We start from the raw sequence: 20,610 nt of genomic DNA, 5'->3' as shown, positions 1-20,610 counted from the left end.
TCAAAGAGGTAAACCATTGGTCTGATAAGAAACTGTGACTAAATCCAAGCAAACAAACCAGAAATGTACCTTTCAAACTAATATTTGAAAGTCTGACCTAAAGAGTTGTGGGGGGAGGGCTAAACCAGAGACATAAAAGGATTTATCCCACATCTTTCATCCCCCCCTCACCTCTTTTAAGTAAAAAGTTTTCTTCAGATTCATTGCCAAAGTTAAGTATGCCTGCCCTAAAGGCAATATTAAAAACAGATACATGATAGTCTGGTAATTTTATCACTAGATAAAAAGAATATAATATACACTTTGTTTGTTTTTTTAAGTTGGCATGCTCAGCCCCAACCAAGTGAGCTCACAATCCAAAATTACAGAAACACCATTAATTATAGACTTAATAGCAGCAAATGACATTGTTTTCTTCACAATTACCATATCTGAAACTGCAAGAGCATTACTCCAACCACTGTTTTTAAACCATTTCTTCGTTCATAGTAATAGTGAAAATAGACTTCCCTATATAACATTTCTTTGGTTCTGTTCAGAGTGAGAAAGAAAAATAATCTCAAGTATGACTCATCTTTAGTAAACCTACTTTTCCAGTTAGAAAACAAAACCATGTATAACCAAAGATCAAATCTTTCCATTTTTAAAATACATATATATTTATTTATTTACTACTGCCTTTCTAAAAAGTCTCCAGGTCTATCATTTTCAAATACAATCTGATATTTTGGATTGAAAAGCTCTGTGTGCCAAGATGTTGGCCAAAAGGCACAAGTGCCAATCTAAAGTCAACAGTCCTTCACCAAATAAGTACTGCTGAATTTGACCTTTGCTGGATTAATTAAATGCTTGGAGTAGAAGCCCATTTAAAAATCAACCAGAGTACAATAGGCTAATAAGATTCCTATCCCTCCCCTCACTCCCACATTAAAAACAATTAAAGACCTCCTTCTATACAAAAATGTGGGGGAAAGAAATGCTTTGTATGTCAATGCATTATTATTATTATATGTCATACAAGGGAAAATATTCCAAGAAACAGGAAAATCACGTTAAGAGGTTTTCATATTTTATAGCACCTCATAAACTTGGGTTTAAATTTATGTTACAAATTCCCTCCCTTCTTAGGTCATTGTTCAGTTTAATTATTATATATAATTTATCTATATGGCAATAATAATAAAAGCTAGCATTGTATGTCAGGCATGCTATTAAGTACCAGTAAACACAAAGACAGTGGAATGTTGCCTTGACAGCATGCCATGACTGTCATGACAGCGGCCATGCCCCAATGGCGATTATTATATAGGAATAGACATTTGTGACCATTATGCTCATTTTACAGCCAAAAACCATAATCTTAGATGAGCAGTGACTTGTCTGAGGCCATTGAGCTATTTGAATCAGGTCTCTTTGCCTTTCAAACCTAGTCTCCTCTAACACACGAATTGAACAAAGAATTGAACAAATGGTAGAGGTGGTAGTAGAGCTACCCTTCAAGTTCCCCAGGCATACTCCAGTTAACCAAATTGGAAATAGCAAAATACTCGTGGTCATTTCAGGGTCAGGCCTTTGCAGTCTCTTGGGAACTTTGGTATTGTTTCAAAAGACACACTCCAAAAGACTTTTCCATGCCAATGGATTTCCAGGGCACATGGGCAGCTGAATGCACAGAGTTCTGGAACTTTGAGCCCCACAGCAAACACAGTCCCTCTAAAGGAGTTATCTCCAGAGCTCCTTATTCCTGATGCCTTCTGTAAAATTTCCACTCAATGCTGGCCACCTTCTTACCACATAGCAAAAATGATCTTAGTGCCTTCCTCAGGAGAAGTTTCTTGGAATTTATTCCTTGTACTCTGAAGAATTCTAACATCCCTTTTTCGTAGTATCATCATGTTCGTCTGGCATCCCACTTCAGATCACCTCATAGACAACATTGAAATATATGCTTTGACTAGAGTGAACTGCTAAACAAATAATCGTCATAGTATGTCAAATAAAGACATCTTTTTTCCTGACACATTCTGCTTTGTGTGGAAGGACTATTTAATTTTTTTGAAATCATACTGTGAACATTAACACTCTCAGGGCAGGAAGTGAGTCCATTGGTCAAACTGATTAAATGTGGCCAGAATTCATCAAAGACAATGTCTACACCTTTCTAAAATAACAAGAAAACTGCATTAAATAGGAACTAAATGGCTCATTTCATGAATGGGAAACAGTGTTTTCATAGTTTTAAAATATTTAAGTATCCCTACCATCTCCCTCATTGTAATCTATCCCCACCCCAAACATCCATTTAACCAAAGGGAATGACTTTTTAGCCTTCCTTCTCCATCCAAAATGTCCATGACTATCACACTCTGCTTGACTGAGTATAGGTGAGGAAGCATCAGGACTCAGCCAGCATCCCGAAAGCAGACTTCAAAGCTAACAGAATCCATTCACTTTTTGTTTTCTATTCTAACTTCTCAATCGAGTCAATAAATACATAAGTTTGAATTTGGTCATGGCACTGCAAGACTTGGCCTGCCACAGGAAATTTCTTTAACTTCACTTCAGAGTCTAAAGATGATCTTGATATTTGGTCCAGATACTCAAGAAGATTGGCATTCGTGACCCAACAGGGGCTCAAGGTGGCCGGCTGAAGGTTAGGTGATCTTTTCCTATCCAGAGCAATGGTGTTGAGCAGGTGGAAGGGTGCCAGCCAACTGGCTTCTGGATAGGTGTCCCTGTCAGGGGCGGTAGGCTGCAAAGTCTCTCGCTGGGGCATAAGGTTGATAGTGCCTGCGAGTGGGCCCGGGCCTTCGGGGCGTCATGTTCATGTAGTCACTCTGAAGAAGCCTGGTTGTTTTACTCTTCATCTGCGGAAAAGAGAAATGACAATGTGGAAGAAGGTAGAGGAGATATCAAGGGAGGTATTCCAAGACTTTGGGGACAACAATTCAGAACACCAGTCAGATGACCCTGAACACCAGCATTTCTTAAGGACCATGGACTTGGACAATGACTATTCAAATCTAACTATCAGCTCTTTTATATTAACTTGAAAAATCTCAACCATAGGAAATATTTTGGAAAAATGTGTTCATGGTACTCTCAATTCTGTGATTTGATCTGAATTCCAAAAATGTATCTGCTTAACATAGTCACTATTTATACATTTGAAAGCCTTCCTCTTTAAATAGCATTTCCATTGCAATAATCTTACATTAGTCATTTTCTTAACATGCCATTTTTCTTTTTGACATTACTGGGGTTTGAACTCAGGGCCTTGCACTTGCTAGGCAGGTGCTCTACCACTTGAACCACTCTGCAAGTCCACCATTTTTCTTTAATTAAGCAAAAAGGACCTTTGGACTCTCCAGAGTTTGGAATAATCATAAACTTATAGCGGTGGAGTTGAAATTCACAGGGATTTACAGTTCTAGACAACTAGTTATATCCTATTTCCCTATGTGTATTATTTCTGCAAAGACAATAGTGTCACCCACCTCTCCTTCCCAGGTTCAGCTCCCTCAGGATGAATTTCTACACTTCAAATAGAAGTAATACTGAGCCTGGAGCAAAGTTACACCCATCGTGAACCATGGCACAGTTTATGCAGGGGCAAGGGGCATTACTTCTGGATTAACATGATGGCAAAATTTACATTTCGACAAAAGACCCATCAAATTTCTAAAAATAGAAAACCATATGGATGCCTGGATTCCAGATTCTCTATTATAAAAAAATGTTTATTTCCAGGCACATGGACCTGATGCGTAAGTAGTATGTGGTCATGAATGACATGGATATCTGAATAAATAAATGAGTGAATGACTTCATCTCTGGCCTCATTTCTTGCACTCTTGAGCCCTTCACAACTTCCTTGTCAAAGGAGCATGAAGTGTTAAAGATCTGAAAAACATCTCTACAATAATAAATCCAAATAACATGTCTTCAGTCCTCATCTTCTTGAACTTTCAGCACTATGCTACAAAGTTGGTCCTCCATATCTGGAGGTTCTTCATCTATGGATTCAATCAACCACAAATAGAAATATTTGATAAAATATTTCTTATTAGTCCTTAAACAGTACAATATAACTACTTACATAGCACTTGTATTATTGTATTAGGTACTATAAGTAATAGAGATTATTTAAAGTTTACAGGAGGATATACATAAGTTATATGCAAACACTAGGCTATTTCAAATAAAGAACTTGAGCATTGTCCAATTTTGATGTTTGAGAGGACCCTGAAACCAATCCCACTCAGACACAAGGACAACTATATTATTGATTCCTCTCTTCTTTTTGCAACACTCTTCTTTGTCTTCTGTTATATCCTCATTTTCATTCTACCTCTCTGGTTGCTCTTTCCCTGACTCTTTTGCAAGTTCATCCTTCTCTAGCCATTCAATATTAGAATTTCTCAGAGCTTGGTCCTTAGCTTCTCTACTCACACTATCCTCTGTCTCTAGCAATCTCAGCTCCAATATCCACTTATTCATCTGAATAAGCCTCAAAAGCACTCTACACTCAACATGTGCAAAATAAGTCAAGTCTTTCCTCAAAATCAATTTCTCTCCTAGTGTTTCTCATATCCATAAATGACACTCCCATATAGACAGTTGTTGAAGCCAGAACTTTTCAGCCTTATCCTTGACATCTTTTTCTCCCTTATCCCTTGTCCCAATGGAAATTTGACAAAGTCTGAAGACAATTTTAGTTGTCACAAGAGAGAGGGATGCTGCTGGCATCTAGAGATTAAGGGTCGGATATGCTGCTAAACCTCCTACAGTGCATAGGACAGCTCCTACAGCAATGAATTATCTACCCCAAACCATCAATAGTGCCAAGATTGGAAAATCATAATCTAAAGTCAGATGATGAAGAAGAATGGGATAACAAGAAAGTAATGGGAGAGGTACTCATGGAAACCAAGCACGTGAGTGATGTTGCTCTTCAAACATCTTGGTTCCACATCCTTTCTATAAATAAAAGACTAGGACTCTCTTAGGCATAGGGTTACTGTAGTGCAGTGGTGAGGCAAATGAAAGGTCTGCAACCAAATAAGCATAGAAGGCTGCTGATGAGATCTTGAGAAGTATTTATAATACTTACTCCAACCCTTGAGTAAGTAACCCTTTGCCAAACCTTCAAATGAAAATCCTCACCCTTGGACAAAACCCTCAAACAAAACTACAGCTCATAGAGAGGCCCCAGTATTCAGATGTCTTCCTGACTCCTGGCTACACACAAAGATCATGAAATATCTGCTGCAATCTGCTCCCATTCTTATCCTCATGGAATTATCAGTGGGTGGGTTTAGTTAGTATCACCCTGACTCTAACCACAACAGTGGGAAAGAAATAACATGAGCATGACTTGGAATACTATCGAGGACTCACAGATATGTGTGCCCAGACAGTCAATGTCTATTAAAAATGTGTGACTTTGGGGCTACTTCTCCTTTGCCCTGCCCTCTACTTCTGCCTTGCCCATTTGTTTCCTGAGAGCAACAGCAACATGTAGGGCATGCACAAGGCAACTTACTTAAAGAAATGGTTTTCAAGAATCTACTGGATGTAAAAGCAGATGCTACCTGTACAAACGCTCCCCACATTCCCCATATTGCAGTGTACGGTGGGGAAGAGCAGGTTTTTCAAAAGCTCCTTTAGACTAAGCAATGGAATGGTTTTATAGCTCAGCTAAGAGAATGGAGAATTGAGTGAGAGTAACAGGTGCTGGTCTACAAGACCAAGAGAAGCTTTTTATTTACTCAATGTCAACATCAGGTCAAGAACTGACATAGAATCTGCAGCTACTCCCAGAGACCACTTAGCCTAGAACTGCCTATAGTAGCATATCACAGACCCTTGGGAAGTTAAGAAAATAGCAACTTCCACCAATGCACACTGTAGACCAGCTGAAAATAGGAATGCAGAAAATTACCCAGGAAGTGGCTAAATCCTAGGGATCCCTCATGCCTTAGATGCCTAGCTCATCAAGGTACTTGTTGCTTATACAGCAATAACAGGAAAAGACCCCAAAGTACAAAATACTGTGTTATTCCATGAAATGTAGATATATTTTTATTTGTACCCTTTGGCAAAAGAACACAAAGTCATAGGTTTGAGATGCAAATAAAGGGTATTCTTATTTGATAACCTGGTTTGACCTCAAGAAGCCACAGGTGACAAGACATGCCAACTCACAGAGAGTTTGTGAGACAGAATAAGACCAAAATAAGTTTGTCTCAAGATAAACAAGATGAAATGCACTAGGAATTAGTAGGGCTACCAAAGAAAACCCCACAGCATCTATGATATGTCTGATTTGAAAGTGAATTTTTTAAACTCATTGAAAGTGAAAAGCTGCTTTTGTCCTTTCAGGTGATTTCACTCACTCAGCAAATTAGCACTTCATTTGAGAATCTGACATTCTAATGCATAGTCACCATAAGTTTTAAATGATGAGTAGTACTCTTTTGACCACTGAATGTTAAAGCAATTCCCCAAATTACTCCCCACAATGCTAGTAAATTTGTTTGATCTAGGTCAATATGTCACAGGAGCACACCTTTCCTGGAGAAAGGTAGCCAAGGGGCCATTGCACCTTGCCTTTAGGTTAGGAAGTTGAGATTCTCAGTGAGAGAATTGAAAAGCCATTTGGTAGGCATAAAAGCCAATGTTTGGGGATTAGAAAAAACAGCACTGAAAACCCTAAAAATTCTAAAATCATTGGCAACCACCACAGAGCTGTAAGATACCTGAGATGAACACCCCAAGATCCAGAAAGATGAAAGTTCTCAACTAACATCAGAAGCAGAACTTGGGCAATATTTTGCTATACTAAAGCCCCCTCCCCTCATCAGGATTGGGCAATTTGCAAAAGGCAAGCCAGGAAAATTTCCAAGATGATATCTAGCTTAAAGAATTCCCCTTATTGAGACAAGAAAGGCAAAAAAGGCAGAGGGAGGGTATTTTTAAAGTGCTAAAAGAAACAAACAAATAAGCAAAACAACCTGTCAAAAGTATTGGGCAAAAGTACCCTTCAAAAGTGAAGGAGAACATAAGACGGTTTCAGATAAACCAAAGCTAAGGGCGGTTTTTGGGACCATTCTTACAAGAAATGCTTTAGGGGAAATGAAATGAAAGCACACTAGATGGAAACTTAAAGCAATATACAGAAGAACTATCACTGAAAAAGGTAACTACATAGCTAAAGGTTTAAAGTAGCATTAATACTGTATTTTGATAACTCCTCTTTTGCTTCCTGTATTATTTAAGGGACAGATGTATGAAATCATCATTATAAGTCTATTAAAAGGCATACAGTTGTGATCTGTGACATCAAGTCAGTTAAATTGTGATTAAAAAGAAAAAAAGAATTCCACCCAGTCCCAGTGGCTCACACCTATATTCCTAACTACTCAGAAAATGGAGACCTAGTTGGATCTCCATTCAAGGCTAACCAGGCAAAAAGATCACAAGACCCATCTCAACCAACACAAGCTGTATATGGAGGCATGTGTCTGTCATCCCATTTATACAGGAAGTGTAAATAGGAGGATTGAGGTCCTTGCCGGCCTGGGCATAAATGCAAAACCCTATTCAAAAAATAACTTAAGCAAAAAGGGCTGGGGATGTGGCTCAAATATCTCAAGTGGTAGAGCATCTGCTTAGCAAGCATGAAGCCCTGAGTTCAAAACTCAATAATACCGAAAAAAAAAGAACTCCACAAACAAGCAGTCACTTTATTCCCTGCTCAGCAGAAGGCACAGATTAGGCAACAAGTCACCTGACAAATGTCTCCCTGTCCCCTAAGGTCTTCTGAGCTTCAAGGAACATGTGGAAAACAATCAGGAGGCAAACTTTGGCAATAGGTCAACAAAAGTTTAAAAGGACCTAAAGCTAGAGGATAGAATAACATGACTTTGAATCCTAAAGTCATTCTGTCACTGAGGCCACAGAAAATATGATAGCTTCATATGACATGGCTTCCAGAAGTCATTGGCTGTCCATGGCTGAAGTCATGTGCACAGATTGTGCCTTAAAGGTGAGGATTAAAGAAACTCAAGAACACATGACAACAATACATGAGGGATTCTCCTTGCTAAGGAGGTCTTTTGTTTGTTTGTTTGTTTGTTTGAACTAAGGGCCTTGCACTTGCTAAGCAGATGCTCTACCACATGAGTCACTCCACCAGCCCTAGGAGGTCCCTTCTTAACAAATAGATATGTTCATCAAAATGTGTCAAACCTGGGCCAAAAATTCAACATGGAGGACGGTAAAGAAAAATGTACCAAGTTTATTACCTGAGCATTTTGCAGAAATTGGTAAATTCCAGTTCAGTGGTGAGGGCTCAGAAAAGCCTATTCCCCCATAATACTTTCATAATGACAGCACCAATCTTGGGTTCACACAATTCAATTGCTTCACATGAAGCAAAAAAAAAGACATGACTGAGATAAACAGAATGAGTTTCTTCTAGGTTTGAATATACAATTTCAGTAGCCTCATTTCTCATGATTTTTGACCCTGAGTCAAAACTGTTGAGTGGCTTCAGCTTCCGGGTTTCCATATTTTTATATCTAGTTATTTGCTAAAGTTGTTTCATGTATCATAATTATTTTTCAAAATGGGTGAAAGAAAAGTAACTACCTCTAATCCCCCTATCCTAATTTCCCCACTTAACTTCTACCTGGCCACCTCCTCAGTGACTTCTGGAAAACAGAACTCACATTAGATTGTTTCCTCAGACAAAGTTGAACAGACTAAAAGAAAGGAAATAGTTAATAATAATAATAACATTGAACAGAAAATAGACCAGGTGAACAAAATTCTCAATATATTCAGACTGAATGTGTGGTGGAAAAGTTACATAAAAACAATACTGCTTATCTTACCCAGAAAATAGAAAGGGCCACTGTTACTAGTGAACCGTAGAAAGCCAGAACTCCACCAACCACCACCAATGCCCAAAAGGGCTTAGACTCAGGAGACAGGTGAGGAGGACAGTGATGTTTCTCTGAAAAGCAGAACAGAATGCATTAAACAAAATGGGAATGGCAATTGAACACATTTCTGTCCTTCTGAACATAGACTTGTGCTACCTAACTCCACCACTGACAGTGACTTGATTAGTTTTCAAGACTGAAGTTGTTTATTTGATATATTACAAAAACTTTTGTAAATGCCACAGTGTACCCCCAGCACAACAATAAAAAGACTAAAGTTGAAAACCATTACTTTCTGCATTCATCTGACCTTATTGAATCATCTGTGTGATTCAAAATGGTGAGTTCCAATGGCCTTAACCCAACCTCATCCCATTTCCCCATCAGATGCCAGTTAATCCTAAACTGCGTCGTTGAAATAAGTAAAATGATATATACATTTTCAAGCTTTAATAAAAGCCAAATACAGCAGTCGTAACACTGGGCTGGCAATCAGAAGATAAATGTCTAGTTTCAACTTTAACATGGTGATGAGCAAGTCACTTTATATCTTTGAGTATCAGAAATGTAATGGGAAGAAACCTATAAAAGTCCACTCAAAATCCATTTATATGGATAAAATGTTTTATTCTTAGCTTCAAAATGGAATATTTTAACCTTTGACTTAATTCTATCAATTTTTTTCTTTTTCTGGTGATGGTACTGGGGATTGAACTCAAGGCCTTGAGTTCTACCATTCTATCACTTCAGCCAACCACCAGCCCTTTTTGGTTTAGTTATCTTTCAGATATGGCTTTTGTGCTTTTTGTCCATCATCAACCACAGACCTTGATCCTCTTACATATCCTCCCACCTTCAGCCTAACTAGGATTACAGAAGTATAGCTCCATGCTTGACTTGATTGAGATAGGGTCTCACTAACTTTTTGCCTAGGCTGGCCTCAAATTGTGATCCTCATGATCTCCATCTTCCAAGTAGCTGGGATTACAAGGCATGAGCCACTGTGCCCAGCCCTGCCTGGGCATCATTAATATTAGAAATTTGAATGGGACTCAGCAAGCATAATATTCTCACATTAATTGCCTCTATTTTGCCAAAAAGAATCATTTGACAAAAATGGTTTTTTCCTTATTTAGTATTCAATTTTTTTCCAGCACAGCTCTGTTTCAGGATAGGAGAAAATGCATTTATTTAAATTATGCTGGCATTAAATATAGAACTGGTCATACATTTCCTATTTATCATTCTAAATAAGTGAAAAGCTATAGCATGTCCACAAAGTGTACCAGTTATCTATCTGACTGCTTTCATTTTTATGTGTTGATACCAATAAACTACATTATAAATTTAGGAATCTTATGACTTTTCTCCCTAATGTTTAGAGAGAACATAATCTCAATGTAAGCTCAGTAGACTTATTTCCACTGATTCATGAATACTGTTTAATAATATTGAGTTCTGAACCTTCATAATTTTGGATAACTTACCCAAGTTCACACACTTGATCAATAGCAAATTTCATATCCCCTGGTTTCTAGTCCAGCATCTTTTGTATGTTTTGGAAAACGGAAAGGTACTTGACAGAGGAAGACCATGTAGCACAGAGAACTAATTTGAAATATAACTCATTCTTCCTGAGTCCTGATCCATATACCCAGTTGCTTCTTAGAGGGCACCTAGGTACATACTTTCATGGCAAACTTTTTCTAGCATGACCCTCTCAAATTGAGAATAATCTTATGTGATATATTCACATGGATTGTAACTTCATCTGACACTCCACCAGTCAATGCCAATGAGGGAAAGTAAGGTATTCAAAATATAACCTTGAATCTTTTCTATAGTAAAAGAAAAAAGTATTTGAAAAACAGGATTTGTCTTTATCAGTGTCAGATCACTTGGGACTACTCTGGACTTACCACTGATCATAGTCTAGTTTTCGGGACTTCAGTTGAAACCTTTACTTTAGGGTGGTACAGGGGTAGAGTAGCATGTTACCTTTCACATGGATTATGGTCCCATTGCTCTTCTCGTTGTCTAGATAAGGAGGAGGATACATGACCTCAATTTTGCAGAAGTAAATATCTGTCTGGTTAACATACAAATTCCGGAGGTAGAAAGTCACTGTGTCATTGCCCAAATTCCCATCACAGTTGAACCCTGTATTGGAGTGAAACTGAAGCTGATGGGAGAAATTCCCATTCACAACACAGACTTCCACGGCGTTATCCAGTCCCTTATAAAGGGATGCCCGGAACTCCTTTGAGAAGAGGTTGTAGGTATACTTGCAGCTAAGGTTGACCTCATTGTCGTACACCACAAGCAAGGGTGACTGCTTCACCAAAATCTTGTTTTCTGGAGAAAAAAAATCATTTGCTTAGAACAGGGGTATAATAATAACTTTTTGTCCCTGAAACCAAATGTATTAACCAAATGAACAGATCTCCAACAAAGGCTTTCGCTAGGCATGAAGTACAGTTTCTCTTGGAATGATAATTGTACCAAAAGTTCCAAAGCTTATGATTTTGTAATGTGCTCATCCTCCTTTGCAACGGAGCACATTTCTACCTTGAAGGCAAAATGTGGCCTTCTGTTAGCCTTGGGCACACAGCGACGCACCCAGAGCTTTTGAATCTGTACTGAGCTTCCTAAAATGTTAAGCATGCATTGGACTGATTTCCTGATTAAGTGAGACACTTGGAAGCAGCTTTAAAGCCTGACACACATGCACAGATAGATGTTTTTCAGTCATGAGACAGGTTTTGGGGGAGGAATTTAAATGTTTAGAAACATTTTTACTTTGTTTATTGGCCATTCCCAGAGTGAGATAAAGAGGTAAGAAAATATGTTAACCCAAATGCAGGAGAACACATTGACACTGTTTCCTACTCTACCCCAATGCTAGCACATGACAACAGATTCCTTCTGTCAATGACTGTATGAGGCCTAACATCAAATCGTTTGTCTGAAGTCACTGAGCAAATTGTGAGCAAAACCAGAACTAATACCCAATCAGCCACACCACCTAAGAAACAGACCACTCCAGCACTGAGAATCAACTTTGCAACCAAAAGACCCTACAGACTTTCTGAAACAGGACCTCAACTTTGCAGATTTCAGCAATCAGTTTTTTAATCTTTGGTTCAAATTTAATATGAACAAATCCATTTTCTGTATTGTTTTGGGAGTATGCTAATAATTATCTATATATTTGCATTTTTAGAAAGGTTATTTGAAGTAACACCAACACCCACATACACACACTTAAGAGCCAAATGGAATCTGTTAAAATGAAATTTGAACTTTAACCTGGTTTTAAATTTATTTACTCAGGTGTTTTGGTTTTGCTTTGAGTAGAAGGCATCTGCATAAACTAAGCCACTAAGAGCTTTTTGCCTCTTACACAGTTACCAATACCACTGTAAATGAAGAATTTTATAAAGAAAACCAATGTCTAGGTCTTCCCATTCCCAGATATTCTGATTTAATTGGCATAGGCTAGGGATGGGAGGTATTGACATTGGGGATATTTTTGAGCAACTTTATTGATATACAATTCATATACCATAACACTCACCTTTTTAATGTTTGTAATTCAGTGTTGTTGTTGTTGTTTAGTATAATTAAAGTTGTGGATGGTCACCATTATCTGATTACAGAGTATTTTCATTACCCCAAAAGGAAACTCATTAGCAGTCATTGCCCATTCCTCCCGCCAACCTCTGGCAACCACTAATTTACTTTCTGTGAATTCCATCTTTTTTGCCTATTTTATTTTATTTCTATGTATTTACCTATTGAGGACATTTAATATAAATGGACTCATACAATAGGTGGCCTTTCATATCTGGCTTCTTTCACTTAGCATAATGTTTTAAAGACTCATCCATGTTGTAATATGTATCTGAACTTCACTAGTTTTTATGGCCAAATAATATTCCCCTGTGTGGCTATACTACATTTTGTTTTTCCATTCACCACTTTTGGTCTATTACAAAAAATGCTACTGTGGACATTTGTGTATAGGCATTTATGCAGATTTATGTGTGTACTCTCAGGTACACACAAGGAGTGGAATTGCTGAGTAATACAATAACTATATTCAGCTTTTTGAGGACTTGCCAAACAGTTTTCCAGAGCAACAGCACCACTTCACAAACCCCGCCTGCAGTGTATGCAGGTTCTAATTTCTCCACATCCTTGCCAACACCTGCTGTTATATCTCTTCTATTACAGCCCTAGCCATGTGTGTGAAGTGGTATCTCATCATGGCTTGATTTGTACTTTTGTAATGATTAATGATTTCACCATCTTTTTATAAGCTTTTTAGCCATTTGTGTATCCTTTTAAAAGAAATGTCTATTCTGATCATTTTCCCACTTGTGAACTGATTTTTCTTTTATTGCTGAACTATCAGAGTCCTTTTATATTTTTGAAACAAGTTCTTTATCAGATATTTCCAGGCCAGTTAATTCAGAATCTCTGGGTATAAGACCCAGGCATAAGGTTTTCTAATGTTGTTCAGGTGTTTCTAAATCAAGTTTGTGAAACAGTAAATCTAACCTAATTTCTTATCCTCAAATCCGTAGGCCTCCACAGGCTTTCCAACTTTATTTTCTCAAACTAAAACCTTCCTAATAAGCTAGGCCATTTAAGTCAACATCCCTGGAACACAGATGAGCACCCCCACTTCCACGCTTCATCTACTAGCTCCATGGCCCAGAATCTCACTCACTTCTCCGTCTCTCAAGACAACAATTTGTCTCTATCACTCTTTTGCCATTTGGTCAGGATTTATCTCTTTAACACTTCATTTCCTATACTTCAATTTGTTTATCTTTTCTTCACTCTTGTGTATTTTTTCTACGCCTAGTTTCCAAGTCTCTTGGCAGCAAGGACCATATGTTACACTTCTTTGTAGAATACTGTGAGACTAATAGGATCTCATTAAATAATTGTTGAGTGAAAGATGGTGATCTGACTACATCATTGCTATGAGCAGCTAGGTCTTCACCACCATCTCTTTAAATCCTTGTTTAAAACCTGTGTGTCCACAACTTTAGCTTCATTTCCAATTCATTCAATAAATACTCTGAAAAAGCACTGAAAAGTGAACTTGTAAAGAATTTAAAAGTTTAGCTTGTCAATATGAAAATCTAACTTGTTCTCTGTTTTTATTTGTTTAGCTCTTTTCTTCATTTACCCTGATGGAAAGAGTAAAAAATGCCAGCAGACCACCTGCATTTCAGAGAGTGCAGGTTAGGAACTTGTATTTCTGCTCACTGAGCCCCCTGGAAACTGTTTCTGTAGCTAATTCTTTGTATTTTGTTTTAATGGGCATTCACATTCTTTCTGATCTGACTGCTGATTTCAGGGAAAAGATGAGAATAGGACTTTGTGAGGATAAAAAAGGAGAGTGGGTGGGGAAACCGAGTGAGACTGGAGAGAAACCCCAGATGGTTACCCAGTTTGGCTTCCTCCTCCCCTCACCCAGTGAGGTGGAGTTCCTTAGTGTGTCTTGTATAACTCAGGGTGTGACACCTTCCCAAGACACGCACTGGAGATAACGTTCCAAAAATGAACTCCTTGGGCAGATTACAGTCTAGTGAGAAAAAAAAGATATATACAGACAACTAGTTTTTAAGTAGTGGCACAGTGATCTTCAGTTTCTGGGGGCAACTAGGAAGCCAGATAAGCACCTATAGAGATCACTGCTGGCCTGAGATGCAAAGAATGATGCATACCTTGATTTGACACTTTTGAAACCAAGTATAAGTAGTCTGGGTAAGATAGGTCATTATGTTGGAGACTGGGGGGGAAGGTGGAGTAGTATGTCGAGGTTCAACCTGAGTTAGGACTGTGGAGAGGAAAAGAGAGCAGTCTAGGCAAAGAAGATGAGAAAGAGTCTGGCAGATGTGGAGAATAACAGCTACCTCAGTTTTGTTGGATCATGAGTTGTGAAAGATGAGATTGGTAAAGCAAACATAATTCACCATATTATAAAGGTTGGTCTTTGTCCTGCAGGTGACAGGGATCTACTGAAGGCTTTTAAGTAGAGAAGTAGATGTACACCACTTTTCATTTTATATAGATCACTTTAGAAAAATGAGGAAAGTAAATTTGGAGGGTACAAAGAGTAAAAGCATTGATACCAGGTAGGAAGTATATGTAGTGGTCTAGGCAAGAGGTGAGAGGGACTGAACTGGTTTGAAAGAAGTGGATGAAGTTGAGAAATGTTTACAAGCTAACATTTGCAAAACTTGACATTGACTTAGGTATGGTGAGTAAGAAAGGAGGAGGAGTTAAAAATGACTTCCTGAGGTCACAGGGCCCTATCAACATGTAGCTATTTTCCTTTTGCCTGTATCTCTTCTTCACTCAGCTCTTTATTACATCACCAGAATAGACAGCTCAGAAACTGAGGTAAAATTTAGACATCTGGGGTATGAAGAAGATATCTTTCCAGACTCAGGGATCATTGCAAAGAAAAAATATAATTTACCTCAGAGGTTAGTGGGAAGAGTTGACTCTGGAATTTCTTCCAGTGTTGGCTGTTTCTCAGAAAGGAGAAGCAGCAATCTTTCTCTTCTGAAACTACTTTCCTTCATAAGGTGGAGTATAGTGAGATAACTGGAAAATAGATTCCCCTCTATCCATTATGGGGCCTCCAAATTCAAATCTTAGTGTGGCTGAGGTTGATTGGATTTCTTCTGAGCCCAATTGACCTCCACACAACAAATCAAGAACTTTTCTCAGGAAGGAGAAATCCAAGACCCCTGTACCAAAATTATTTATTACATATTCGTTGTTCGGCTAATAAAAGCTCTTGATTTGGGGGTGAAGGCTGTGTTGGGTTTTTTGTTTATCTGTTTGTTTGTTTGTGTGTGTGTGTGTTCAGGCTGCCCTCAAACTCTAGATCATCCTGCCTCTGACTCCTGAGTGCTGGGATAACAGTTATTTGCCACCAGGCTAACATATCTCTTGGTTTTTTTTTAACATATATATTTATTTATGTCCTATAACACTTGGTCCCACCCAATAGTTACAAAGAGCCTAACTGAGAAACTATCTCACAGGACCTCAAAATCTACATCTGCTTTGGAAAGACACTAAATGAAAGAAATTTATTTTTAGTGACAAAGTAATATTGAATATGTGTGATCATATGCTTTCCATCACACACAATAATTCTCACTCCTTTTATTTTCTCTTAAAAATGAGCATGTGTGAAAATTTACAGCCCTCACTCCATGGGAGTGAAGTATACATAAATCAAAGCAACAGACAACCAGAACATCAAATGACAGTTGGTTTGGATATGTATTTGGTTCTCTGAGTTCCTGGGAATCCACAGTACTTCAATAATTTAAGGACATATTATAAAATTTATGGACATTTCTAGGCTCAGAAGAAACTAGAGAAATATTTAGCTCCTACACTCCTGTTTGATTCCTTTTTGTTTCTCAGATTGTGTTAGAAGTGGAAATCATGCTACTTAGATTACTTTGGTTTTGGCAGACTTACAAATAGTTCTTTCCCTACAAATATTTGATTTTCCTTCTGTGACTGGTTAGGCAAGGTCTACCTAGGTCAAACCTAGTAGGTTAAAAGAGAAACACTGGTGAACCTATCAATTGTATTTGCTTATGTATCAAGACTGCCATTTCTCTAACTGAATCGACAAGTTGTTTTGATGATGAATTTAGTGCTTTGCTTTTCAAAGCCTTTCCCAGCAGCTAAACTCACTAAAGGTGTGGAGACAGGAAGCAGTAACCTCAAACCTCTTTCCCTCACAACTCCTGCTTGACAACAGACAACATGAAGGGGGAGATGGGAGGTGAGAAGGTACTTATCTGCTGGTGATGAACAAGGCAGCAAGAGCTAAAAGATTTCCCACAGATAGTCAGCTAATCTTGTGATGTAGACAACTTATGGGAGAATGAAATGGCTTGTGCTTCCATGAGAATGGAGTCAGGAGTGCTTAGTTACAAAAACAACTCCTTCCCTTTTTACCTATTGTAAGTGGGTCAATTACTATATTTAGTAACCAGGTCAACCCTCTACATAGGTGGAGTGGACCTGTAAGGTGTGGCTCCTGACATCAAAGAACCCTGACTTTAAAAGGATGTTCCTCATCAGTTCAGTTAATGCTTGGATTTAAAAAGAAGATGAAGCCTAAAATACAATGTGGGAAACACATCAACTTCATATTCACAGGGCTACAAGACGCTTTCTCTTATTTTATCTTATCTGCAGACTACATTAACCTGTGGAACAAACAGACAAGACATTCATTCCTATGTCCATTTTACAGATGAGGAAATGATCTCAAAGAGTTCAATGAGTTGTCCCCAATCTCAGGACAAATAAGCAATCCTTGAGACTTCAGCACATACCTCATGGTAGAGTGTAATCTATTGTCCTTTTCCTTCTGCCATGTTGCATCAGAATTTCAACACAATTTCAGTGACTGGTTCTTGACCCTCTTAAATCTGGACTGATTAACAGGGGGTCTCAAGTCAGTCAGTGAAAATACCACAGAGTAAGAGATAAATGGAGTAGGAAGAGGACTAGACCAAGACAAATTCCATTTTCTCCATCACTTTGATGGCGTCCCATTTGCAAAAAATGCTCAGCTAGAAGGAAACTTGGAGATGATCTAAGTCAATCCCTTATTTTACAAAAGAGGTAACTGAAAACAAAAGAAGTAAATGACTTTTTGAACAAGATCACAAAAATAACGGAAGCGCTAAGATGTAACTTGTTTAAGCATCGGGGAGTAATGTTTCAAATCATGAATGAAAAGAAAAACATCTTTTTTCATTCAGCAATACTGAATTGATTTCATACTCAGATTTAAAGAATGTATGCTTCCAAACATACTATATTCAGTAGTTCCTCCTCCTTTCTGCAGGTTCAGTTACCCACAGTCAACCCCAATCCAAAAATACTAAATGGAAATTTCCATAAATAAACAATTCATAAGTTTTAAATTGTGTGCCATTCTGAATAGCACTGTCCCACCCAGACGTGTGTCATCCCCATGTCTAGCACATCAGCAGTGGATAGGTTGCCCCCTAGTCAGTCTCATAGTTACTCTCTAGGCCATCAGATCAACTGTGGAGGAATCCACTGCTGGTGTTCAGGTAATCTTTATTTGACTTAGTAACGACCATCAAATACAAAAGTAGTGATACTGGCAACTTGGATATGCCAAAGAGAAGCCGTAGGGTGTTCCCTTTAACTGAAAAGGTGAAAGTTCTCTAATTAATAAGGAAAGGAAAAAAGTATGCCGAGATTGCTCAAATATGTGCTAAGAATGACTCTTCATGAAATTATAAGGAAGAAAAACAAATTCATGCTAGTTTTGCTGTTATGCTTCAAATTGCAAAAATTATAGCCATGGTACATGGTAAGTACTTAGTTAAGACCAAAAAAAAGGCATCAATTTGTAGAGTTTGGTACTATCTGAGGTTTCAGGCATCCCATAGATAAGTGGGGAACAATTTACCCAAAATATTTTGCTTACAGTTTGAAAAACTTCCTAGAGGTCATAGATGGATCCCAAATAGGAGTTTCAGATGATATAGTCACACAAAATGCCTCTTGCAAATTATTTCCAGTGCATAATCAGTAATAATACCATTATAACTCCTCCATTTCAACTAGTCCAAGTGTACAAAAGGGACATTACTTAATACAAAAAGTCACTTTTCACTCCAACCCTAACTGGGAAAATCCTTTACTTCAGGGCTTTTGTGAGTGACATTTGTTTGTTATGTTTAAATTTACAATAGTCTATCTTTCCTTTTCTGTATCATAAGCATCATAGAGAGATAAAATGGCACACAGAGGCTGTGAACCAGAATGGGGAAAGCAGTACTCCAAACTGAAGTATGCCTTAGGAAGCTAGAAAGATATAATATGAAGCAATTAGAAAGACATAATATGTGCTTAATTAGCCATTGATTTTCCTCAGAACCTTTAGGAACTTTACCGGGTTCCATTAAGCACATCAAAGTCAGAGTTTTCTTTGCAGTTGAAAGTTTATGTTATATGATCCTCATCTTGAGTTGTTTCCTTTTTTAAAATTCCGACTGAACAGAATTTTACATGTTAGGTAGGAACCAAAGAAAATGAAAGCTTTCTACTTTCAACCATCTTGCCCTATGATGTTTGTGAGCCAATTGTGAAGATGGCACTGGTTTCCCTGGCACAGGACACCTCTCTCCTGACCACAGAGCTGATTAAGTTTCTGTAACTGTCCTCTGAGTACATTTCCCGTTTGGGTCTAGGACACCCTCCAATATGCGGCCATCTGACCATCTTGCTCCTTTTCAGACTCTGTAAAGGACACACTCCATTATAGGACAACACAGTGTTTGCCCTGGAACCAGTAAAACAAACTGTGCTCTCTGGAAGGAAAGAAGGACTCAACAGTCTGTGTCTCTAGTAACTCTTGGTGCCTTGTCTTCCATCAGCTGTCAGAAAGATGAATGTGAAATATTCATAAGAATATATCTCTTTTCACCATCCTCTTTGAGCTACTAAGAAGATAAAACAAATCTGCTAATAACTCATCATGCTTTGAATGGCCCAGACATTGAAATGCATGTTAAAAGGAAAAAAAATGCAAGTTACAGTTTCAAAATAACTTTGTGGTCATTTTGTCTCATTGCCAATTGACTGTTATCTTGAAACTCTCCCCATTTTCATAAGGAATAGTGATTTAAGGAAAGTCTTTCCAAAATATGGCTTTGAACAAGCATGATATACATTCAAATGCTTTATTTCATTCAGGATTCCAACAGAAAACAGATGGCACACTCAAAATTGATCATTCGTAGGAGGGCTATTTGCAAAAGATGGTAGGCAAAAGTATGGAGAAAGCAAAACTTCAAGGGGGAAAAGTAAGCACCTATGGCTTGTAGCGGCAGTTATGACCACCCTTAGATCTGAACAGGCAAAGGAATAGAGAAGTTATCAGAACCAGAAGGAAAGAGAATTGTGCAGAGGAGGCTACCATTGGCAGAGGCATGACTACTGTTGAGAGAAAGTCAAGACAACTACCAGCCCTGTCCAAGATTGTATACATCACAACTATCAGCTGTATCAAGCACATTGACTCTTGTCAACAGTACACATGATTTTTTAAACAAAATCTTAAAAGATCTTAATTCACACAAAGATAAATTATTATATATAACAATAAAGCAGAAATAGAAGTGTGATGAATAAATTTACTAAACCAGTGCTTTGAGCTAGCACTAGTCTAAGCCACACCTTTGACCTGATTTGTGTTCCTACACAGGCATTCACAATAATATAGAAGATACTTGTCCTTATCCCTTTAAAATACTATTGTACTACATGTAATTTCAGAAATTAACTCAGAGGTCAAATAGTTCAGTAGCAAAAAGTGCCATCTTGAGTACTGAGATCTAAGGCATTAATTTTCAGAGAAAAGTTATCAAAATGATCAATGAATACTTTCTCAAAAATTTTGATCTGTTCTTTGATATCTTGAATTCTGCCATGACAAAGTCATTCATTCATCCAACAAATAACTAATGGAATCTAATGTACTTGATTCTTGGGAGATGGAAAGCTGTAGGAGAAATCCTAAAGCAGGTACACATTTAGCTATACTGCAAAGTCA

At 38.0% G+C, this 20,610-nt stretch overlaps 1 protein-coding gene across 15 annotated transcripts in view; it reads right to left on the bottom strand.

The window, feature by feature from the left end:
- Positions 1-1,047: 1,047 nt before the first annotated feature.
- The window catches only part of Cd28 (CD28 molecule), a 162,456-nt gene continuing 142,893 nt past the window's right edge, over positions 1,048-20,610 (bottom strand). For 13 of the 15 annotated variants that reach the window (XM_074071513.1, XM_074071517.1, XM_074071520.1 and 10 more), the window contains 3 exons: positions 10,950-11,306; positions 8,901-9,022; positions 1,048-2,867 (listed from right to left, as the gene is read on the bottom strand). In XM_074071513.1, coding sequence (XP_073927614.1) covers positions 2,739-2,867; positions 8,901-9,022; positions 10,950-11,306 — 608 coding nt within the window. In that variant the 3' untranslated portion in view covers positions 1,048-2,738. Of the gene's footprint in view, positions 2,868-8,900; positions 9,023-10,949; positions 11,307-20,610 lie in introns of those variants that run through there. The other 2 variants (XR_012447351.1, XR_012447354.1) reach the window with 2 other exon arrangements.

The sequence above is a fragment of the Castor canadensis genome, chromosome 4 (genome assembly GCF_047511655.1).
Source record: "Castor canadensis chromosome 4, mCasCan1.hap1v2, whole genome shotgun sequence".
NCBI classification, from domain to species: domain Eukaryota; kingdom Metazoa; phylum Chordata; class Mammalia; order Rodentia; family Castoridae; genus Castor; species Castor canadensis.
This window is presented reverse-complemented; position numbering and strand designations above follow the sequence as displayed.